This window comes from Falco cherrug, chromosome 5, assembly GCF_023634085.1.
Source record: "Falco cherrug isolate bFalChe1 chromosome 5, bFalChe1.pri, whole genome shotgun sequence".
In the NCBI taxonomy this organism is placed as follows: Eukaryota; Metazoa; Chordata; class Aves; order Falconiformes; family Falconidae; genus Falco; species Falco cherrug.
Window position 1 is genome coordinate 37,435,534 of NC_073701.1, and position 23,646 is coordinate 37,459,179.

Here is a 23,646-nt window from a genome sequence, read left to right on the forward strand (position 1 = left end):
GTCAGAAGATTCAGAATGTCAGTTTTAAATTTGACTCAATATCCCTATTTCTGAACTTAGCCAAGAATCTCAGCTGTCTGTGCCTCAGTTTCCTCATGGCTATTAACACACTTGGATTTTGTAAGGCTGTAGCGCATTAATTAACATTAGTAAGTGCTTTGAGGTCCCTGGCTGAAAGGCATTATGGGCATCTAAAATGCAATTACAGTGGCAGTTTTCAGCAAATTATTGTGTGTTTCTTGCACAGAAAGCAATGATGTGGTTGGGTTGCATGAACAAATACCTCTAATACGAAACATTACTCATCTTTCTTCCTGCCTTCTCTGCTTCCACAGGCCGGTAGTAAAGTCTTTGAAGGAAACTGGCCTGGTAGAACCAGAGCTATTCGAAGAAGTCACTATCTACTTCAGTGATATTGTTGGCTTCACCACACTCTGCAAATACAGCACACCTATGGAGGTGGTAGATATGCTGAATGATATCTACAAGAACTTTGACCACATTCTTGACCATCATGATGTTTACAAGGTGATTTGCTTTTGCTCACTTAACCAGGGGACACAAATAAAATTGAATGTTGTGGTGGATTTGCGAATCTGCCTTCTAAGCAAAGACAAAAGAGAGAAAACCAGGTCAAGCTTACCTCATTTCAATATGCTTTTAGTGTGCCTGCTTATACCAAATTATCTATACTGGCTGGTCACATATTCATTATCTGGAATGCTGGGTACAGTTATTAACAGTCAAAAAGGTGTTAGCTACTTTCAACTATTAACAGTCAAAAAGGTGTCAGCTACTTTCAACTATTTGATCCTGCTGTCCAGGGAAAAAATGTTTAATCATGAACAACAGGATCTGATAGACTTTCTGCTTTTAACTAAATGTGTAATTTGCTGTGTTTGCAGGTAGTGAGTTCTAGTTTTATTTCCACAGGTGGAGACCATTGGTGATGCTTACATGGTGGTCAGTGGTTTACCAAAGAGGAATGGCAACCGGCATGCAGTAGACATCTCCATGATGGCTCTGGACATCCTCAGCTTCATGGGATCTTTTGAGCTTAGACATTTGCCGGGTCTGCCTGTTTGGATCCGCATTGGAATTCACTCTGGTACACAGTAGTGCTAGACCAGCAGTAACAATGTTGCCTTGTTTCTCAGCAGAACAGACATCCATAGAAGGTCTGGTAGCACATCACACCTAACTGCTCTCCTCATGAGGAATTAGGTTGAAAACAATGTATCTGGTGGAAGAGCAACAGAAGTAAATAAGCCACTGGTTTGTTCCCCTATAAGTGAAATAGCCCGTTCATTCTTAAGTCAGTAGCTAGGAAGAGCAATTGCCATTGTTCATGGTATGATTAAGCCACTTGTATGAAATAGGCCTTCATAGATCACTTTTCCCTGACCAAAGCAGAGATCAGCCATGGCCAGCTATGTTTGTCTAGCCAAAAAATGCAGGCCTGCATTTTATGCTTTTGGAGGCAAAAGTTCTGTCAAGCTTATGTAGGAATAAATGTTTCAATTTATCCATAAAAATACTTTTTATCAAGGGGGAACTGCAAAGAGCTCAACAATCCCAAGCACTTTGGGAAATTTTATCTTTATATTTCCTCTTGTTTCAACAAAACAACTGAACACTAGCTACCAAGGGAGGAACACATCAGTGAAAGTAACCGAGGCACTGGGGAACTGCTTGAGGCACCACTATGCACCCCTCCATAATTAAGCTTATTCTCTTTTTCTCTTGCTTCCAAACCTGACAGTTAGTAACTGTACTTTTTCTGTGCAGAAATTGTGTTTAAATACGATTAGCACTGTGCATCTATGTCCTTTTTATGCTTTTATTGGATTATGCAAGACTAAGAGCTAGGTTTGGTTTGGAGTGGAAGGGGAGACTAGGAGATACTTTGGGAAGTGAGGTACAGAGTATTGCCATTGGTGAGGAACACAGAGCTCCAGCAGTCCCTGCAGTACTCTGCAACAGTGAGACACCAAAAACAGTCTCTTGATCCACCTTTTTTCATTCTCTGCATCCCACTTCTAGGTCCATGTGCAGCTGGTGTGGTTGGAATAAAAATGCCTCGTTACTGTTTGTTTGGAGATACTGTGAACACAGCTTCACGGATGGAATCCACAGGCTTGCGTAAGGATTTAATTTTAGCTGTCAGTGTAACAAGGCCAAAGGTTATTGGTTAGTTTGTGACTGAAGTGTCTGTTTTCAGCTGAGAACAATTTTTAATCAGCTTGCAGAAGTTTTAAAGATGCAGAAGCCCTATTTTTTTTGATTACCAATTATTTCACTGTTCAGCTGGGCAATGAAGAATTGTTCCTTGTTCATGTTTTAGTGCTGGTTAACAGGGAGTACGTAGGCTGGATCACTGGCTGAGTTCCTTTGGAAGGTATAATACTTGTGTGCCTGGAATTTAATTTTACTTTATGAATTGTAGGTATTTGTTCAACCTAGAATTGTATTATAGCTTTGTTGTGTAAATATGTTGACTGTATATGCTATATATTTTAAGTTGAAGCAATTAGGTCTTCAACTTCACCATTAAGGAACTGTACCAAGAGCCATTTTGTCTTCCTTCTGCACAGTGCCTTCACATGACTATTCTCTCTGTAGGTTACTCCCAGCTATGCTCTTTTGGCATCTGAATATTACAGATACTATAGTCACCTGTATTTCAGGTCAATGGCTGTACCAGCTATTCTTCCCTAGATACAGTGCTATGTAGTGGAGTCAGATTTTTTGTGCATTGATGTAACTGATTCTTATATAATTAGACTCTCAGAATTTATGTTGATAATAATTGGAGGAGCTTCTGCTATAGCACCGGCTTTCATATATACAATATCATTATGTGGTATATCTTCAGGCTGAGCTTTCATTGCCTCTTAATTTTTTAGCTTTAAGGATTCATGTAAGTGGTTCCACTATCAACATCCTGAAAAGAACAGACTGCCAATTCCAGTATGAAGTGAGAGGAGAAACATACTTGAAGGTAACCTTTACAATATGCATGCATGAACACAGACTACTAGAGGGATAATACAGAAGTATATTATATAGCTGAGAGTACCCTACAACTTGATTAACAGCTGGGGAACAAGGGTTACAGACCAACTGGTATCACAGTCTCTAATGGTGGAAGACACTTCTATAAAGACAAAACAATGAAGAGCTCCCTAAATCATAAATTAAAGCAACGTAAAGATGTGGAGAATAAATGAAACATACCATTTGTAATAGAAAATTGTGGAGTGAATTCATCTGATGGAAGGGAAGAGGAATCTATTGTTAATTTGCTCATGCTCCCATATCTGTCTATCTACCAATCCATTTATTTCAGTCTATTACACTTGGCAGATGTCTGTGCTTGGGAGCTGATGGCAGGCAGCACAGCTCACCTCTCCCACAGTGTGTGTTTCAAGTCATGGAACAAGGGAGTGGGTGCACAGCTGTATCTCCATTCTTGTTCTTCTCACATCTGATTTTTAAACCTTTGCTGTGAGCATCAGTTACTGAAAACAAGCAAAGACAAACACAGCACGATGTGCAATGCAGCATTATTTAAATAAATTAACAACAGGAAATTACATTCTAATCCTGAAATTGTGCTTTCTCTTCTTTTTCATACATATTTAGGGCAGAGGAACAGAGATTACCTACTGGTTGACGGGTACTGAGGACAAGAAATACAATCTTCCAACACCTCCTTCTGTGTAAGATGATCTTTATATGTTAAAAGGGAAGAGAAATTCCCAGTCTTTGCCCTTTAGCTTTCACTGTTCCTCCCTGGCACTTGTGGGGTTTTTTATACCACTCAGCTTGCCTTCAGCAGTTAGAGGCTTAACAGTATATGTGCATATAAACGTGTAAATATTCACGACATGGAACTATGCATGTGCTGAAGGTTATTTGTGTATATAAGTGCTCAACCTGTTCATTTCCTTGGAAGGGAATTAAGACTTATAGGACAATTGCTGATGTGCTAAGTGCAAGAGATGGACAGAAAAATTAAAAACATTAATATTTCCAAAATTTTAATCTTAATGGCACCTGCGTGTGACAATACAGTGAGAGGATAACTGCAACTGAATGCTCAGATCCCTGTTATGCCTGTGAGCTCTTGCAGGGGAATTCATAGGAGGGATGAAACTTGCAGGATTTTGAGCAGTATTCTGCTAGAAGAGGTGGAGAAAGCTACTGTAGTATTGCACAGGCACGAAGTCTTTCCAAATGGAACAAAAACTTACTTTCTAACACATAAGAGATAAGTTGTCAGGGAAGAAAAATGAGGTTGATATCTTGGAATTGAGCTATCATTTTGTATTAGTATTGAATAAAATATAGTAATAGTGGAGGTGCTGTTTGTTATAAACTACGCAAAATTGAAGTCAGGGTAGCTGGTTGCATTTACTTCATGTGTATTTTGCACACAAGTACTGCATTATTTCCTGCAAACTCATTAGATGTGTAAGTTCCTCACTTTCTGCTCTAAAATCCTGCATACAGTTGCTCTTTACTAAGTGGGAATTTGCTGCCGTCTGCTTTGAAATGACTGTGTTTCAGTACAACTTGAAGCAATTATATTGCAAACTGTATCTGCCAGATATGCTGGTATGTATCACCATTCCCTTATGGTGAAAGACATACGTAAAGTTACCACTTACTTCTACTGCAAAAGTTTTGAATCTCACACAATGTGTTCATTGCACAAATAAAATGTTTTGCTTGTTAATTCCTATGCACCTAAAAGAGAAGAGGAGGCTAAGAGAAAGCTAAAGGTTTTCTCAGGACATTTGCAAAACAGAAACAATCAAACTTTTAATCTACTACAGAATGTCACAAACTTTCTTTTTTTTTTAGTGGAAAGTACAAGTGTTTGTCTCTGTGCTGAGCAGGAAATACTGTCCAGCCTAATTCTACGATACATCTCTTTTATAAACTTAGAACTCCTTATTTTTAATTACTATGATCTGTTGAGACTATCAGAATTATAAAATTGGCAATTCTGGAATTCAACTATTGAAAGTACCTCTTGAGCTGGATCACTGTGGTCAGCGATGTTTTTGTTTTCACTTCCTCATATATGTTGTGACTGATAAAATTGCCCCTTAAAAATGTTATATGGGGGGTACTCCAGCAAAAGCCAGATACACTGCAGAAATTTATGAAAAGGTCGCAACTCTGTTACTGAAGCCCACTAGAAGTTAAATGGTGCAAGTGCTGGTGCCAGTAATGGTGTTGAGAGCTAGAATCTATTTTGATTAGGAGTGAATCTAATTAATGTCTTACTTTTTATGCAAATGATCAATTTTTTTAAGGTCGATAATGACACAGCTACACACCTCCTGTTCAGAGATTCTGATCCATGTCAACTGGAAAAATCACATGGAAATCCTGAATTCTATTCCCAAATCCAGAACCTGAATTTGGTTCTACCCACACATTTTATCAGTGGTGTGTGAATGTAATGAAGATAATCCTGGGATAGAAATGTTTAAAAGACACTGGAGATCTGGGGATCACTAAAAATGTGTGAACTGTTGATTTTTTTTTTCCTGTTCTGTTGCTTTCAGGGAGAACCAGCAGCGGTTACAAGATGACTTAGCAGAAATGATAACCAATATTCTTCAGAAAAGGGAAAATGAAGGATCCAAGATGCAAGAGCTTTCACGGGTAGCTAGCTACCGATCAGGTACCCTGGAATACCTGCAACTGGTCAGCACAGAGAATTCTGCCACATATCTTTAGAACTGGATGTCTACTGTGACTCAAAAAGCTGCAGCAACTCTCTGGACTACTTCATGTGAAGGCTGGAGGCTTATAGCAGAAAGGAAATACCTTTTCAAGCATCCTTTCTACCATCCGACCTGCTATGAGTAAATCAAACCTCTCTCCACTGTAACATTGAAATTGTTGGATGACTTCAGTAGGACACATGCAGCCTGATTTGAGGTAAATGAAAATATCTGCACTTGAGTCTGGAAAATAGTTTGGGGTTTTTTGTTTTGGTTAGCTTTTTAAATGTGATAGCCAGTTCAATAATCCACTTCTAAAAATATTCACAGCAAAGCCTTAACTTGACATGATTTTTAAATGTTGTATTTAATTTGTAATTTTTATTTGAAGAAAGATTTGCTGTAATATATTTGAAAATAACATTAAACATATCATACATAAATCCTGGATATGTTTCCATTTTTCTGCTTCTGTTGTTTTCCCCTGTCTCTCACATGTTTTGTTAAATCAAGCTGACTTTGTTCAAGAGACAACACTTCTGTTATTTACCTTGGGAGATTACTCCAGAAGTTGTATGGTTTCTAAAGCTTTTCTGAATCTCTTGGGCCTGCAAAATGAAACTGGAAATCTTGCAAAACCACACACTTTCATATCTTTTCTCCACTTCTGCTTCTGCCTCCAAATCAGAAGTGCAACAGAAATGAAGGAAAAACTTATCTGAACTCCTTAAACCTCAGAAACTTTCAATTCAACTTTTGGATGAAATTTCACAACCAGGCAGAACTCAGGTTTACTCAGATGATTCACTCATTAACTGATATCATGGCATTTATACTAATAAACAGCTTTAAAAAGCAACCAAAGCACAAGGGACACGTGTAAAAGAAAATCAGCATTCATATGAAGAAATAACAACTAGTGAGTGAAATTTTTGCAAAGGCCTTTTGTGCATTGGTGGCTTTCAAAGCAGAGATACTTCTTTCACCATTGTCAAATCTTGGTCAGTTTTCAAACCATAAAATTCGGTGAAAAATAGTTCTTTTATGTACAGCATTTTTGTCCAAGTTAACAACTTAAATTTTTTTAAAAAGCACAAGCCAGTTGCCTGTTTTTTCTTTGTCAACCTAAACTGCCTTTGTAAGAACACACACACACAAAAAGAACAACCTAGGTGTAAATAGACAGATCTGAAGTGCAAAAATGAAATACTGGAAAAACTAAATACTTAGGTGCTGTAGGGCTTATACTCTTATTTAAAGAATGTAAATTCCCACACTCAGGAACACTGTATACACAGAAACAGCAGATAATATGTAACCAATAGCCACAGCATTATGTGTAACTGATCTTACAGTTGCACTGGCACTAATACCATACCATATTCTATTATATTCTAATACATATATATATATATATATATAAAATATATATGTCTGTGTCCTAATGAAGTGTTCATTGGAATGAGGATAGAAAAAAATTACTTGTATTCTAAAACTGGTAGGTGTTAAAAAGAATATCTGTACATTAAAAGACTGCAGTCTGCTACTGACTGCCCCACGGTGCCAATCGACAAGCTTGGTCTCTGTGTTTGCATTTGAGTGTGCAAATGGCACCACTGGGCTATACACTCAGCCAGTGTAGCTGTAATGCAGTGTTAAGCGCTGGACTCCTCAAGCCTGAAGAAGCCCACCACTACTATGTTAGGCAGACCTGCTCTGATCTTTGACTTGATGTAAGGCTATTTTTTGAAGAAGAGTTTTATGGCTTCTATCCTTGGCACCTCTGAGATAAAAATTATTTTACAGCAAATGTCCGCTGACACTGGTTGAGACCATTAAACAGTGTTTAGTTTTCAGTAGCCCTTCTCTTTCCTGCGTTCTTCAGCTCATAAATTTCATATAATTATTTGAAGATAAATAGTTACCTTAGCAATGAGTTGATGGACCTATCTTCTGGTAGGTTTGTTTTCTACATAGTTTTGTCCTTGCATGTATCTGTCACCATACATGACAATAAAACCAATTTTGACTACCCATTTTAAAAGTTTGCTGCTGGTTTCTAGTTTGAATCTGTCTTAGATTCAATGCCTTACCGTTGCATCTTGTCACCAAATGTTAGATCAAAGAGCTCTCTACCATAAGAAATCTGTCACTGAAGGTCTAGTCATTCACCTCTCCTGCTTTTTTTAAGCAGTGAAACATTATATTATAAACCTAGTGTGAGATAAACTTTTGTTCTCCAAGTGGAAAGGATTTTGGCTGTGTCATCACCATTCATTGGAACTTAACTCACATTAAAAAAAATCCTGCAAATCACTGGGCTGGAAGCATGTGGAAGTGAATCTTTCCAAATACACATCATGAGCTTTGTAGCTGTTAGGTCATATTCAGACTCCACCCTTGTCGCCATCTCATTTTTGTCATGCGTAGAATCATAGAATCATAAAATGGTTTGGTTTGGAAAAGACCTTAAAGATCATCTAGTTCCACCTTCCACTAGACCAGGTTGCTCAAAGCCCCATCCAACCTTGAACACTGCCAGGGATGGGACAGTGCCTCACCACACTCGCAGTGAAGAATTTCTTCCTTCTATCTAATCTAAATCTACCCCTTTTCAGCTTAAAGCCATTACCCCTTGTGCTATCACAACGTGCCTTTGTAAAAAGTCCCTCTCCAGCTTTCCTGTAGGTCTCCTTTAGGTACTGGGAGGCTGCTATATCGTCTCCCCACTCCCCAGAGCCTTCTCTTCTCCAGGCTGAACAACCCCAACTCTCTGCACATCTTCACAGGAGAGGTGCTCCAGCTCTCTGATCATCTTTGTGGCCCTCTGCACCTGCTCCAACAGGTTCATGTCCTTCTTATGTTGGGGGCCCCAGAGCTGAACACAGTACTGCAGGTGGGGTCTCATGAGAGTACAGTAGAGGGGGACAATCACCTTCCCTGACCTGCTGGTCATGTTTCTTTTGATGCAGCCCAGGATATGGTTGGCTTTCTGGGCTGCAAGTGCTCATTGCTGTGTTATCTTGAGTTTCTCATCAACCAACACCACCAAGTCCTTCTCCTCGGGGCTGCTTTCAATCCATTCTCTACCCAGCCTGTATTTGTGCTTGGGATTGCCCCGACCTATGCGTAGGACCTTGCATCTGGCCTTGCTGAATTTCATGAGGTTCACCCCAGCCCAACTCTCAAGCCTCTTGAGGTCCCACTGGATGGCATCCCTTCCCTGCAGCGTGTTGACTGCACCACTCAGCTTGGTGGTGGTGTGGGTGCACTCCATCCCACTGTCCATGCCATCAACAAAGATGTTGAACAGCACTGGTCTCAATAGCAGCCCCTTGAGGAGCGCCATTCATCACTCATCCACACTCCCCTTCTGTTTCATCATTGTGTATTTGTGCTCTCTATCCTGGTTCACATGTGCCTCCAGTTCCTGGCCATGCCCATGACGTGTACAGAGTGTATTTTTTTCCCCCCTGTAGTAATCCTATACAGGGAATTCTATAGAAAATATAATTTTGTATTTTATTTCACCAATACAGTCAAACTGAGAGCAGCATGTGATGGAGGTGAATTTTTCATTTGGAAAAGCCTTTTGAATATATGCCTCCAACACAGCATCCATTCATGATTTGACATTTAAGAGTTATTTTTCTCTGGTGAGGAAAAAAAAAATAACAGTACTGTATTTTATCCTTATCTCTTAGGGAAAAGTACCCCAAAACAAAGCAGGGATCGATAAGGATCCGTTCAGCCAGCAGCAGTGCTACATGGCTTTACCCTGGGCTTCAGGCCAAGGCTTGCTACTTGGCCTGAACTGTTTGGCATGTGACCTTGTTATATGAGGCTATTACAGGCAGCGGTATCAAATTTGAACTATCTTTAACAATTACCAAAACACGTAATCCCAACAGTGGATGTTTTAGGACAGCAGTAGAATATCCAACACTGGGAAAGAAGAAAAGGCAGTTTCTCAAAATGATCTGAATCACAGGGGCAGGGGAAAATCCCACAGCAAGCTGTCTCTATCTGTAGACCCCAGGAAAAGGATTGTCCCTGAGCTTTTCTGCTGAGACACGCACAGCAGTTTTCTTCTCAACAGGACTGAAAGCTGCTCTTCCTCTGATGCAAAACATGTAGTTTGACGAGACACCACCTAACTCCTGTTGCTTAATGGGGGCCTTTCCTGATAAACCTTCAAGCCTTTTGGGATAATCACTCTTAGCAAGCCCAGTGGCCAGCCTGGCGCTCCCTCCTCACTGCCTTGTGTCTCACCAGGCTGGCCAGCATTGTGGTGAGGCCTGACCTCCGCCCGGGCTGCACCCCACGTCCCGCCCGGGCCAGGCAGGCTCCAAACAAGTGCCGAGACCAGGAAGATGCTGGGGCCCTGGGCTCTCTGCTAAGCTTGACCTAACGCTTTCCCCAGCGGCTTCTGCCATCGCCACTGACACGCCAGGTGGGGAGGTGGCCGGGCCGCAGGCCAGCCGGCAGCCCCGGGCCCAACGGCCGCCTCAGAGCTGCCGCCACGACACTTTGGGCGGGAAACGGGGCGAGAAAAGCGGCCGCCGCAGCCGGCTGCCCCCGGGGCACATCCCGCAGGCGGAGGGGAGAGGGCGGCCGGCTCGGGGGCAGCTCTCGCCCCGGCACAGCCACCGGGGCGGGCGCCAGAGGAGGCGGGGGCAGCGGCGAGACCTGCCCTGAGCGATGGAACTTCTTAAAGTCCCGCCGCCTCTCGGCGCCCGGCGGAGTCGCGGGGGAGCAGCAGCAGCATGGTCCGGCTCGGCGGCAGCGTGTGCTGCTGCTGGGGGCTTGTCCTCCTGTGGGCGGCGGCGGGGGGCCGAGCAGGTGAGGCGAGCCGGGGGCGGGGGCCGGCCCAGAGGGGGCGGCAGGGGAGGTTCACCTCGGAGCCCTCTCGCCGGGGCGGGCGGGAAGGGAGGCAGGCAGTGGGGCTGTCCCCAGCCTCGGGGGTGCCAGGCGGCCGGGAGGGGCTGTCCTACCGGCGGAGCCCGGCCTGGGCCGCTGCCGTGGCTCCTGCGGAGACGGCGCGGCTCGCCCGCCCCGGCGGACTCGCCGGGCTCCGCGCCCCGCCGTGGGCTCCTCGCTGCCTCCTCCCCGGCTGGCGCTGGGCGAACACGCTCCCCGTGCCGCCTTGGAAGCGGGCGCGAGGCGGCGGGGGGCCTCGTCCGTCGGCAGTGCCGGGGCCGCCCGTCGCGGCCGTAAGCCCCTCACCGCCCGGAGCGGCCCTGCGGGCGGGGAGGGTCTCGGCTGCCCCCTGGGCTGGCTCCGGGGGCGCCTCATGCCCCGGCCAGGGCGGGCTGGGCCGTGGTGCCTGGTGGATGTTCAGTGCGGGGCACTTCGTTCCTGCATACTTTTCAAAACACCTTTCCAGTTCCCCGAATGGGCGAGGGGAACGAAACTACGGGTTCCACAGATGAGAAGGTGCCTTGAACTCCCAGCGGTGCTGGTTTTTGATGTAATGTGCACGCACGGGAATCATTTGGGATGGACGCTTAATTCTGGCGCGGTGGCCTACAGCATGCTGCAACCTGCATCCGTAACAGGGTTTTATTGCTACCCTGTGGGGTAGAGCATTGTGCGTGTTTCAGAGCTCAAACCTATTGCATGATCTGATGTTTGCCGAGTCGTTAACTTGCGCTGCCATTAGAGTAAGTATGTTACCAGTATCTGGTTCGCCTTGAAAAACTAAAATTGTTTTCTATGGTACAAGCACCACTTCATGCTAGTTTTGTGCTCTCCATTGTTTTTTATCATATGCCTACATAATATAATACTTTTAAAGTTAAAGCTGTAAGACTGTCATTAACCTAATTCAATAACAAACTTTAGTAATGATTTTGAGCTTGTTGACTGCTACAGCTTTTCTGTCTCCTGATTTTAGGGCTTTATTCTTGTTGCAACTTCAGAGTCAGATTTAGATGGAAACAGAATTTGGCAAATGCCATAATGGCATATTTTGGTGAGCTTCACAGTTTTTTATAGATTCTTGGCTTTCCACTTAAAAATTGCATTTCTTCTTGGTTTGAGAATCATTGCAGCTGTGGGCACCATGCGCTGTGGTATCTAACCATGTGCTAGAAAAGACATGCTAGTGAGGGATGTTATTTTTTTTTTTTTTTCAAAGTGTGGAACATTTACTAGCAACTGGAAGGGCAGGGAAAGGAGTCTTTAAATGAGGGAATTTAAGGGATGCCGAGCAAGAGTGGAGTATGTGAAAGTGAAGCTGCTTCTGGAAGATCAATAGACGTTGGTGACAGACAGCAGCCATTTGGAGCAGAATGCCCATTAGAGAATTCTGGATGCCATTTGTACTGTTGGCAATAGTAGGGTTTTGGGGAGCAAATCTCAGCAGGAGATTTTCTCCCTCTTTTACTGCTTTCAATGAATTCTGGAGATCTTAAAGGCTGGATTCAGTGCTTATCTTCTAGGAAATTCCTAGTTCATTTATTAATTGCCACAAAACAAGGAGAAATTCAGTTAACAGTTGTTTTAATGTGTCCAAAATGTTACAAGCGTATCATTTTGCAGACAGCCCTACCTCACCTTGCAGACCTGCCTTTCAAACTTTACTGAATTGGCAAAAACTTTACCACTACATTAGCAGGATTGAGGGAAGGGTCAACCATAAATGATGCAGAGGAAGTGAAAGGAAGTTGAGAGTATGAAATACTTTCAGCAATACCTGCCTGTTTCCTTATATCACAATGGAAGTAGAAAACCACTAAGGAGCAAATAGAAATGCCTTTAGGCTATTTCATGGAGTAAACTTGGCCTTCAGCATTGTGATTTTATTTTTTTTGTAATTGGTTCATTCTTTTTTGGCATTTCAAATGCCTTGAAGATTCTTCATCATACAGTTTGGAAACTTTCTGAAGAATGTTCTCTGGTAAAAATGACTTAAATTGAGGGTCTAGGAGATTAGTGAAGCTACTTACGAAACTTATTATTTTTGTTTCCTCTTTGGATGACCTATAACTGTTTTGGCAAGTTTACTTCATTAGCTAAGCTTTACTAGTAAGTATCCTTGTGAACATGAAAACCATACCAGACTCAAACTCTTAATAGTTCACATTTGAATATTACTTCTCTCTCATGTAAGAACAAATCAGGGGATTAGGCTTCAAATAATGACAGACCTGTTAGAGGCAAACTGGCAAATTATTTAGATCTGAAATGTAAGAGGAAATAGGATGAATTAAGGCCAGTAGAACAGAAAACACAAATAGCTTGTATTCAAGCAGAACAAGAAAGCATTTACCCCTTTAATTGAAAATTACTGGGGTTTGTGTTAAGTTCTCGTGTGGTTTAAGCTAATCTCTGAAGAAGTCCTGAAGTACTTAACATTTGTTTTGTAATGGATTCTAATCATAACTGTACTTGGAAGTCTCAGTTGTACCATAGAGGTATACAACCTTTTTTGAATAGTTAAAAGGATAGTTCTAAAAGTTTTAATGGGAAAATAGGACAAAATATCAAATTACAAAATTGAGCAGAAACATCAGATGCTCCCTGTTAAGGTTGACCTGAAATATTTAAATGCTGTACTGTGCTAATATAATCTTTACTACTGAACATCAGCTGTAGGAGAGCGTATACCGAAAACAGGAGATGTGCAACTTTTTACTAGTTTTTTTTCTGTTTCTAAGTTGTGCAAAGCTGGTTTTCACTGAAACAGCAGAGTGATGGCTTCCTCATTTAGTGGAAAGTGTATAGGTGCAATCTACAGAATATGTACTAACACATCTACAAAAACCTTCACAATTGAAAAGGCGGAGATAAAAATAGGCATGTAAATTAAATATAAAAAATAATAGTTAAGGAAGCCACGGGTTTTCCTGTTATTAGGAGATGCTCACAGTTGTTAATTTAGGTTGTTACATGCAACCTAATCCATGCTTCGTTGCTGGTAAGTTGGCTTGTTTCTCAGACCAAGAAAAATACTAATATTAATTCTCACCCCCAGACACTGCAGCTCTTTCATCTACAAGGAAAAGGGAGTTCTGTTAATTTCTCAGTTGGAAAGTCCAGTAGCCTACCTAGTTATATGTATGTCTTTAAAACAGCTTATGGCTGGGAAAGCATAAGGAAAAGCAGCTGTTGCATATTGCCGAACAAATTTTACTGGTAGTCTTAAGGCATGTGAGGTGTTATTTTTGTAGGTATAGTTTATTTAATAAATATCAGTGACAATTATCAAATAGTGTTTGTTAGATGGTCTTGTGCCATCTAGTTGTACTGCTTTCTTCCACTATTCTGTTCTTTCATTACAAGTTACTGCTACTCGTTCATATCCTTTTCAGTGTCCGGTTTCCTCTTTGTTTCATCTTGCCTCGGTCCTCTACTTTAGTATTTCCTTTAATTGCTTTCTCCATATTCTTATGAACATGTATGCATTTTCACTCTCCCGCTGCCACCAAATAAAAGACAATTTCCACTTTTAACATAACCTTGCAAGTGACTGTATTGAACCAAAAAGACAGAGAATGGTTTTGTCATTTTGGCCTAAAAACCAAGGGGATTACCACTACCTCCTAGCCATGGCCAAAATATTTTCATTTTTCCATTATTTAGGGTATAAACTTGGCTAAAAGCAGATACTTCTTACTTGTTGAAGAAATTCTTAACACTCTCCCAAATGTAGTCCCTATTTCTGGATCTTTAACAAAATCATTGATGTATCTTTTTAAAAACAGGCAGTTTGAGGAAATATTCCTCCCAGTTCCTACTGACTGCAGAAAGGAGAAGGAACGCTTCATTTCCATGCTTGTTTTGTTATTGCACTTCTCCAGTTCTGTCTCCCACCATACAGTATACTGGTGGTTGTGGTGGAACTCTGTGTTGCTGATGCTATGCAGTTCTCCTGGCTGGCTGGTTGCATGGAAGGGAATGGTAACTCCACTGACCTACCCTGTCCCCAGGGATTTTGAGTCATTCATTGCAGTAAATAGTGTGCTTTGGCTTGTTATTTAGGTTGTTCTGAGCGATACTTTTATGGAATAGCACAGATTGTCCCAGTCTTTTCTGTTCTTCTCAGTTTTAATAGGCTGAAATACTTGTCAGCATTCTCAGCTACACACTGGGAAGTCTAACCTCAATGATAAGAGGATGACTTGGAGATTCATGGAGAAGTTGATTTGGATTCATATGGTAGAAGTTACCAATAGAGCTGCTAGTGTAAGGGATACCTGGACCCCTGCCTCGCTCTCCAAAAATAAACATGAAAATCTTAGCATTATTCAAGGGGAAGGTTCCTGTAGTTACAGGACACATACGGGATTATTTGGAAATGTGTAGTTGCTTCTTGAATATCTACGTTGCCTGTTATACTTCAGTTCTGGATGGCTTTCTTGGCAAAGGTAGTGCTGCTAGTTTAGATGAATGCAGCTTAAAATTGTAACAGACTGGGTGATAGCAAATGCTTCAGTCACACTGTAAAGCATGTTTTAAGTGTACACAGATTTACAAACTTGTAGTTTTAACTCTAGCTGTAGTAAGAGAAAGACTTATTTTCTAAATTATAACAATTACTATATGATTATATACATGTTCCTTGAAATAAACATAGCGATTTTGCATGTAGGCATTTTGACTCTTTAGACCAGGGCAGTTAGATTTGCAGAAACTGACATAAAAATTAGTGAGGTGAAATGGGACCATAATTGAATGAGTTGGGGAAAAAAATAGTAACTCAGTAATGGGAAATGGTCTTTTCCAGCATTATTGTTAAGTCACATCTATGACAGCTGCCTTGATGCTGTTCCTCTAAAGGCCTCTCCAGGTTTGTTGCAAATTATCCTGTAATTTAATGTTTCCCCTTCTTTCCCATCCTCTTCTACTCCTGGTTTCCTTTGGTTTAAATCTGTCATGTAGTGAAGTTGGGGCAGGGCAAACTTCAAAGGTAATTGAAAAGTTTGTTCTGACTTTTGAAAATAGCTTTGCATGTTCATGCTCTGGCAGAGCATAAAACAAAGAAACACAGCCTACTGTGTTAGAGTACCTGTGTCAGGTCTGTCTGGCACTGGGATCAACCTTCTTTTACAAAAGAAAGCGATGGCTATTTTGCTTTAGGTAGAAGAAAGTTTCTTTGACTTACTTTGACATATTTAGTCTGTGGGCACTAATAACAATGCCCAGCTACCCTGGTTCCTCTTGACTACTTACCACCTTTTTGCAGCCTACTGAAGAGATGGGGAAGAAGATTATCTTTTGCCCTACTTGGTTCTTGCTGTTTTTACCCATTCTTCAGCTGTCTTTGTGTACTGGGCATGTGGCCAGCCTCTCCCCTGCCTCACAGTGGGCTTCTTGGTTGGAATCAGTCTTTCCATTTACTGTTGGACAGGCAAGTTGTGTTCTGCATTGACCACTTGCACCACTTCTTCTCAGGACCTCCCTTTCCCTGACCTCTTTGCTTATATAAGTTTTAGCTTTGTGAAGTGGCCTGCCTTTGACTCTTTTTAATGATGACCTTTACCAGCCTGCTCTTCTATTTATAGATATTTTCAGTCTGAGTGATTCCCATGTTTACCCTTAATCTAAAGTAGCAATTACTGCATGTATTACTAGAAGATAGTTAAGGACATAACAGAAAACTAATGTTATAGCTGCTTGAAAAGCTATCCAAAGTTTGTCACGTCTCAGTCCTTTAAATAGCCTCAGTACCTGGCAGATGAAAAACATGTTTTTTAAACACTGTGTTCCAAGACCCTGAAGTGACTTCATCTCTAAATAGATTTGTGTAAAAACTTCTATTCATAGAATGGGAGAAAAAAACCCCACAGGTCCTTCACTACTAAAATTCGTTTCTAGTTAACGCTTTTCCTGTTCGCTTGAGAAGTGTCTCATGAAGACTGACATAGTGTGTTGTGGTACAAAGCCTGGCTGGAGGCCAGTAACAGTCGTGTATGCCAGTGGTCAATACTGTTCAGCATCTTCCTTAATTATCTCTCTGGGTGATGGGGCAGAGTGTACCCTCGGTGAGTTTGCTGATGATACACCAGAGGGCTTTGCTGCCATTCGGAAGGACCTCAGCAGGCTGGAGAAATGGGCTGGCGGGAACCTCGTGCAGTTCCACAAAGGGAAATGCCAAGTCCTGACTAGGGGAGGAACGGCCTCATGTACCAATATATGCTTGGGGCTGACTTTGGAAAGCAGCTTTGCAGAAAAGGGTCTGGGAGTCCTGGTGGACACCAAGCTGAACATAAGCCAGCAATATGCCATTATGGCAAAAAAGGGCAACTGTCTCCTGAGCTGTGTTAGGAGTGTTGCCAGCAGGTTGAGAGAAGTGATCCTTCCCTCTGCTCAGCACTGGTAAGGCCATGCCTAGAGTGCGGTGCCCAGTTCTGGGCTCCCCAGTACAAGAGAGATCGAGCTACTCGACAGAGTATGGGAAAGGGCTGTGAAGGTGATTGAGGGACTGGAGCAGCTCTCACATGAGGAATAGCTGGGAAAGCTGGGACTGTTCCACCTGGAGAACAGGAGGCTCAGTCGGGATCTCATGGATGTGTACAAATGCCTGAAGGGAGGGTGTAAAGAAGACAGAACCAGGCTCTTTTCAGTGGTGCCCAGGGACAGGACCAGAGGCAGTGGGCAAAACTGAAACACAGGAGGTTCCCTCTGAACATTAGAAGACACCTTTTTACTATGAGGGTGAGTGAGCACTGGCACAGGTTGCCCAGAGAAGCTGTGAAACCTCCATCCTTGTAAGTACTCAAAAGCTGTCTGGATATGAAACCTGGGCAACTGGCTGTAGATTACCCTGCTTTAGCAGCAGTGTTGGACAAGATGACCTCTAGAGGTCCCTTTCCAAACTCTGCCACTCTATGATTCTCATTAAGAAAGAGTTTTAGCTATTCTTGCTGGAACTCTAGGAGAATAACAGCTTTCCAGCTGTTGAATGACACAGATTATTCAACAGTCTGGTAAAATAGATGAAAACTGGCTTAAAGCAACTGAGTAACTGCTCTGTCAGAAAGTGATTAGTTGGAGAACGAGTTTAGTTCTTGGAAAATGTTCTTTTTTATTCAAATATGTCATGGCTCTTCATAAAAATAGTTTATTTATGTTATGTTTTAGAGGACTGAATAAAGTGTGTGTACTTAATTTGAAATCAAACTTGCTGCTTTATCACAAACATTTTACTTACAGCATTTTGAAGACCATAAAGTGTTGTGCTGGCATTATATTGCTCTTTACATGGTTCCATTATTATAGCATGCATAATAAGTATGTTGTGTAAGGTCATCCAGAATTAGATCTAGCTTTCTAGTTTGCAGCTGTTATGGGCATGATACACAAAACAAATTGATGTAAGGAGTAGTAACCAAATTCTAATTCATTGCTCTAAACTGGCAGGACTAGTTGCCACACGCTGGAGAAGGGTCAGGGGAATAAAACCATTGCAGGTTTCTCAGTAGTTCTGTTTGAGTTTATCCCTTAAAATGTTTCAAATAATTCTGGGAACTCTTGACTCAAGATTTTTGAACTCTTTTCACTTGTAATACTGTAGTAATGATTTGATCAGTCATGAACAGAGATCTGATATAATCAGGTCCCATTTTAGGGAAGGTTGAATTTGAGGTGTAGTGGGGTTTTTTTGTAAAGCATTTTATCTTGCTCTTTGTTCTTCAGCTGAGCAGGATTAAAGCCCAATTAATTAAGAACATTTCTTAAACAGCAGTCCAAGCAGAACTCTGAGCAGTCTAGTGCCTTTCCTTTCTGTTAATTTTGTACTTGGGATCAATTCTATTTCAGCTGGGTGATGGGGATTGTGTGTCTTACAAAAGATTGCATACCTGTGGTGCTTTTGTCTTTAAGGCTGTGATCCACTGAGTTCTGGTGCTCCTGTTGGGTAATGCCACTTCCAGGGTTAATTGACCAGAAAGACAGTTTAGGAAACTTTTGCAGCCTTTTTGAACCATTAGGTGGAAAACCAAGTCAAAAGTAGCTTATGATCCTTTGCAGTTGCTAAGGCATGCTGTTTTCTAAAGTTAATTTCAGTAAGATTTGTATAGATTTTCTTATGGACCAGATAAGGAAATACTTCTGGAATTTTATGTCAAGTCTCAGCTATGTTGGAATTCTACAGTGAAAGAGTTGTAGATAATTTCCAGAAGAGTACCATGAGAATATTAACTGTAAGTTTTTTGTCTTGGTAAAGCTCCAGTTAGCTGTCATGCCACACATTAAGTGTTGTTCTCCATAAGAACTAAACCTGATGGAGAGCTGTCAAATTTTAAAATTGCCAAAATATTGTCTTGACATTTCAGTATTGGATAGGAAATACCTATTAATGTTTGTTTGTTTCCGTTGCCCCTTTTCTCCACCATAGAAATCCACTATGCAACTGTGTACTGGAATAGAGCTGAAAAAACACTTCAGCTCAAGAATATACTGGACAGGAGTGGAGATGCCTATGGTTTCTACAACAACACTATGTTGACAACAGGTTGGGGAGTTCTGGAGATCAGAGCAGGCTACGGCAGGCAGACCTTAAGCAATGAAGATATCATGTATGCAGCTGGCTTCTTGGAAGGCTATCTCACAGCTCCGTAAGTACTTCAGGAAGTAACACAACTTATGACACTTCTAGTGGATTTCTGTACTTGTGAGTTTGTTTGTTTTTTCATTTCCCTTAATTCCCATCTATTTAAAGTGACCACATGCTGTGAAGTTGTATGCTGTTCTTTTTATTAGTAGCAAGTATGAAGTATAACTACTTCATTATGGAATCAAGATGTGCCTTCTGCTTCTTATCCTGCAGGCTCTTCTAACACCTTGGTGAGACAGAGAAGTACTGTATCTATATTACTGATTAAGTAATGTAGTCACAGAATAGTGTATATGTAAGGAAGTGCATAAGCCCTATGTTGTAAATAATTATAAAAAGGGTAGTGGAAAGAGTAGTTATTTTCCCAGTCTGTAGTTAGGTGACAGACCAACAACAGATGAGACAATTGAGAGCAGATCAAACAGGGAGAAATGTTGCTACCAAGGTTTGCAGGGCTTCCTTAAGGACCTTTTTCAGCAAACACTGCCAAGAAACTGCTGGGGAGCAGCTACTAAAACTTCAAAGCATGGAGAGTTTAGTCTGTCTTGGACAATTTTTTTTAAAAAACCAACTGATAGGCCTGAAGGCAGACTGGTGTGTGTCTAGAAGGGTCAATGTATTCCTGAAAGCCTTTGAAGAGAAGACGAGGGACTGAATCTCTCTCACACTGCAGATCTATGAAAACTGACAGAATTTTGTGATTGTTATGAATCCAGAGCACTTTTTTTCTAAAAGGAAAAAAAAAACCCCACCCAAAAAACTATCAAACAACTACCAACAAAAAATAACTCCAAAACCAAACCCTGTTCTTTTCTTTACTAAGTTGGAAGACAGAATGGCATTATGACATACTAACTGGTAGGATACAGCTGGTGATATAGTTAAGAATGTAACATGTGTTTTCTTGTTGAACAATCTCCATCTTCTTCTTTATCGAACTAGTCACAGGAAAAGAAAAATTCCCAAATTCTTATGCATGGCTGGGGAATAGTTGGGAGATGCTTGCGATGGATATGATTACATGAATTTGACTTTACCAGCTTGCTTCTGGAACACTAAAATAAATACCTATAGGCTGCATTGAACAGGCCAGCAAGGGAAGGTTGTCTGTTGAACAGTTGTCAGATAAGGCTGCTGGACAAGATGATATTAATTAGTAAGACATTTTAAGATCAGTTAAGATTTCTGGATAGTTCTCTGATCATATGGCGTGATAATGTGACTCTTTAGTAGGCTTTACTGTGGAGGGGCAGCTAGGTCTCTGGAGAGCCTAAAGGAAATTCAATACTGTAATATTTGTCAATAACAAAACACTTCTGAGGGAAAGAGTAAAGGAATCCTAGAGTTCTGAGTGCACAACGTGAATTCCAGACAGGAAAGGCAATGAAGTACATGAGAGATCTGGATGTATGTTGTTGGATTATTTGGCATAAGAGGTTACTGTTATGTGCTATTAATTCAGTTTATGTAAACTACATATGGTTCTGGGGGTTGCCAGTGTTAGAATATTGTTAAAATTAGGTATTACTCAACAGATTTTTTTTTTTCACTAAGGTTTTACCTAGGTGTACTCATTTCTAAGTGGTTAAGTTTAAGCTTTGTCATACTACAGAGAGCCAAATGCATTCTAGATTTGTCTTCCTGGCTTTTAAACAAACCAGTATATCCCCATTCCTTTAAACATGGTTTGGATGTGAAACAGTCTGCAAGGATTTTATCTGATATTTTAGTCTATGCTTAGGTTTAGGGGAGGGAGATTTCCCCTTTGTTTTTTCCATGGGTGTTAAGTGAAGAGTCACAGAAGTGAAGGTACTTCTAAAATTATTTTGCTCAAAGCTTTTGCCTTCTCCAGTTTCCTAGCCCTAGCCGTTGTTACTGTAGGGCTACCAGCTCCAGCACTGAGTGGCCCTTGGTAGAGAAGTGGATATAGCAGAAAGAGTAATGAACAGAGATCCTGAAGTCTGTGAATGTGAAGTTGAGGGTTGATCAGTGTAGAAAAATAGGGTTTGAGACTTCAGCTTTTAAGCAAAGTAGGAAATTCAACTGTTTCAAAGGAGCTGAGTATGAGAGTGGGTTAAGATGCAACAACAGAACTAGCCAAAGCCTTTTGTTTCTGAGGAAATCCACTGAGAAATCCTCTGGCAGAGCCAAACCTGAAAATGCTTACCATCACTGAAATGACTATCAAATATTATACATATTGTCTGAATTTGGTTTTTGGCTGTGTCTTTTTCCCATTGTACATCTGTAACTACACTGGGAGCATATTTCTCACAAGGGTTTATGAATATAAGCTTTTTCTGTTAGGTCTTGTAAAGCTATTTTGGATAAAGAGGGCTTTTCCTGAAGCTAAGAATATGTATTGAAAATGTTCCAGCTAAGGAGCGGAGATGAATTAGTGATATACTCCCTTGGCTCTTGAGAAGGCAGAGAACCTATTACTTCAGCTTTTAGCTGCATAACCTTCGTGGTTTTTTTATTCAGCACACTGCAACTAATGAATCCTCTTACACATTGTTTGCAATTTCCTGAACTGTGGAAGCAGTGAGAACTCACTAAGTTTGCAGATGTTAAGATTGCTTTCAGAGCTCCATTTCTCTTCTTTATCTTGTCTAGAGAGTCATAGAATCCTAATTAACATGCAGGTAGATGTTCTTTCTTTGGGACAGTTACAGAAGTCTTCTGAAGTAAAACTGGGAAACAGCCTTTCTCAGTTTGTAACTCTGTTCCCATCAGACTGCCTGGCCCATTCAGCCTGTCTTCAGGGAAGCTCTCTAGCACCATCAGGACTTAGGATGTCTCTAAACACTCATCCTGCTTTTGCACACACTGGTGTCCTCAGTAGCTATGCAACCATCCTTTTTAAGGACTTGCTAACAATGAGGAAGTGTAACAATATGTTTAACTGTGGGGAAGGCTTTATTTGCATCAGCAACCATGTAGCGACTGGAGTGAAGACTGTCACTTCCCAGCATAAGCACCGCCTTGGGTGGCTTAGGCACAGCCCTCCAATGTGAAAACATTGGGTACGTCTAGTAATTGAAATGCCCTCTAGCACATTGCTACCTGTAGCCTGAACAACTCCAAGGTCTCCAGCTGTCTCGCTGGTACATTTGTAGTAATGACTCCATAAAGCAGAAGTGACCCAGCGTGGCTCTTTGCAGAAACCCTGAAGTCCTACTAGGAGGAGCTCTGATGTGATGCATTAATGGGAAGGATATGTTGCATGCCTGATCCTAGGCTGAAGTATTCCTGCAGATGCTGTCTGGTGAGCAGGAACTCCAGCTTATCCAGCTTGACAGTACCTGCAATTTGGAGACCTTTAGAAAGTCTCAGCTAGCTCAGTTCTTGTATTACACTTAGGGCATAGTTTTCTAGACACAGCTAGGTCTCCTCATGTAAGCAAAAGAGTGACCATCTCTCTTTGTCATGTGTTTGCTTTGTCCTTAGCAGGAATCTAAGCAGAATGTAAGACAGCTGGATTTGTAAAAAACTACGCCAAAACATGAAAATATGAGACAAACTAGAACTGTCCAATCCCAGATTACTGGGGAAGAATTAATCTTGGCTCTAGTTGTATAGGTCTGTGATAGAAAAAGCAATAGCTAAGCTAGTCAGACCTGTTTACCAGTGAGGGTAGAAACACAAGCCTTTTCTAGAGCATGATTCATCTTTCTAGTGCTGGCATCTGATCCAGATAGTAGCTGTCTAGTTTAAAAACGCATAGTTAGGGGTTGGATACAGCTAATATTAGTGCCTGTAGTGGCTGGAGAGGCAGGTATTTTTTTTTTATCCCCAGCCTTTCATGTCTGTAAGGTCCAGTCCTATCATCCAGCCAAAGATGTTTGTTCTGGTTTTCTTGGGTATGAATTCTCTTCCTCCATTACCAACAGAGAAGTGTTGTTAATGAGGCCTTACTTTACTTGGGCAATGGCAGAGTGTGTCCAAATCCATGACATTACTTTTAATTGCTGCCAATTGGGGCATGCTGGGTGCCTAAGAGCAGTATTTAAGTTTGAAACAACATTAATTTTACTTTTTTTCTGATATAACCTCAGCTGACTTGAGTCCTGTCATCTTCCTGCCTAATTTGAAGAAGCAGGGTTCTGCTTTGCTGTTTTGAGACTTAAGTGTTCTTGGCCCAGCTTTGTAAATTGCCTTGCATTTGGCCTTAGATAAGTTGCAAAGACTTACCTTCCTATAATGATCCAGTTTACTTCAGAGGATAATACCCTTACAAAACATGCAAGCCATGCACATGGAAGCTTTGTTAAAACAAAAAATTTACACAGAGCAAGGGAAAAATTCTCAATAACCTTGGGTGTTTAAAACGGAAAAATC

At 41.3% G+C, this 23,646-nt stretch overlaps 2 protein-coding genes across 2 annotated transcripts in view; both read left to right on the top strand.

Annotated features, from left to right (window-relative positions):
• Positions 1–6,187, top strand: part of GUCY2C (guanylate cyclase 2C) — a 48,324-nt gene extending 42,137 nt beyond the window's left edge. The window contains exons 22-27 of the mRNA XM_014281647.3: positions 336–528; positions 934–1,108; positions 2,044–2,142; positions 2,907–3,001; positions 3,646–3,722; positions 5,583–6,187. Coding sequence (XP_014137122.1) covers positions 336–528; positions 934–1,108; positions 2,044–2,142; positions 2,907–3,001; positions 3,646–3,722; positions 5,583–5,757 — 814 coding nt within the window. The 3' untranslated portion in view covers positions 5,758–6,187. The remainder of the gene's footprint in view (positions 1–335; positions 529–933; positions 1,109–2,043; positions 2,143–2,906; positions 3,002–3,645; positions 3,723–5,582) is intronic.
• Positions 6,188–10,429: 4,242 nt separating this feature from the next.
• Positions 10,430–23,646, top strand: part of PLBD1 (phospholipase B domain containing 1) — a 39,242-nt gene continuing 26,025 nt past the window's right edge. Inside the window, exons 1-2 of the mRNA XM_055711569.1 lie at positions 10,430–10,586; positions 19,087–19,306. Coding sequence (XP_055567544.1) covers positions 10,511–10,586; positions 19,087–19,306 — 296 coding nt within the window. The 5' untranslated portion in view covers positions 10,430–10,510. The remainder of the gene's footprint in view (positions 10,587–19,086; positions 19,307–23,646) is intronic.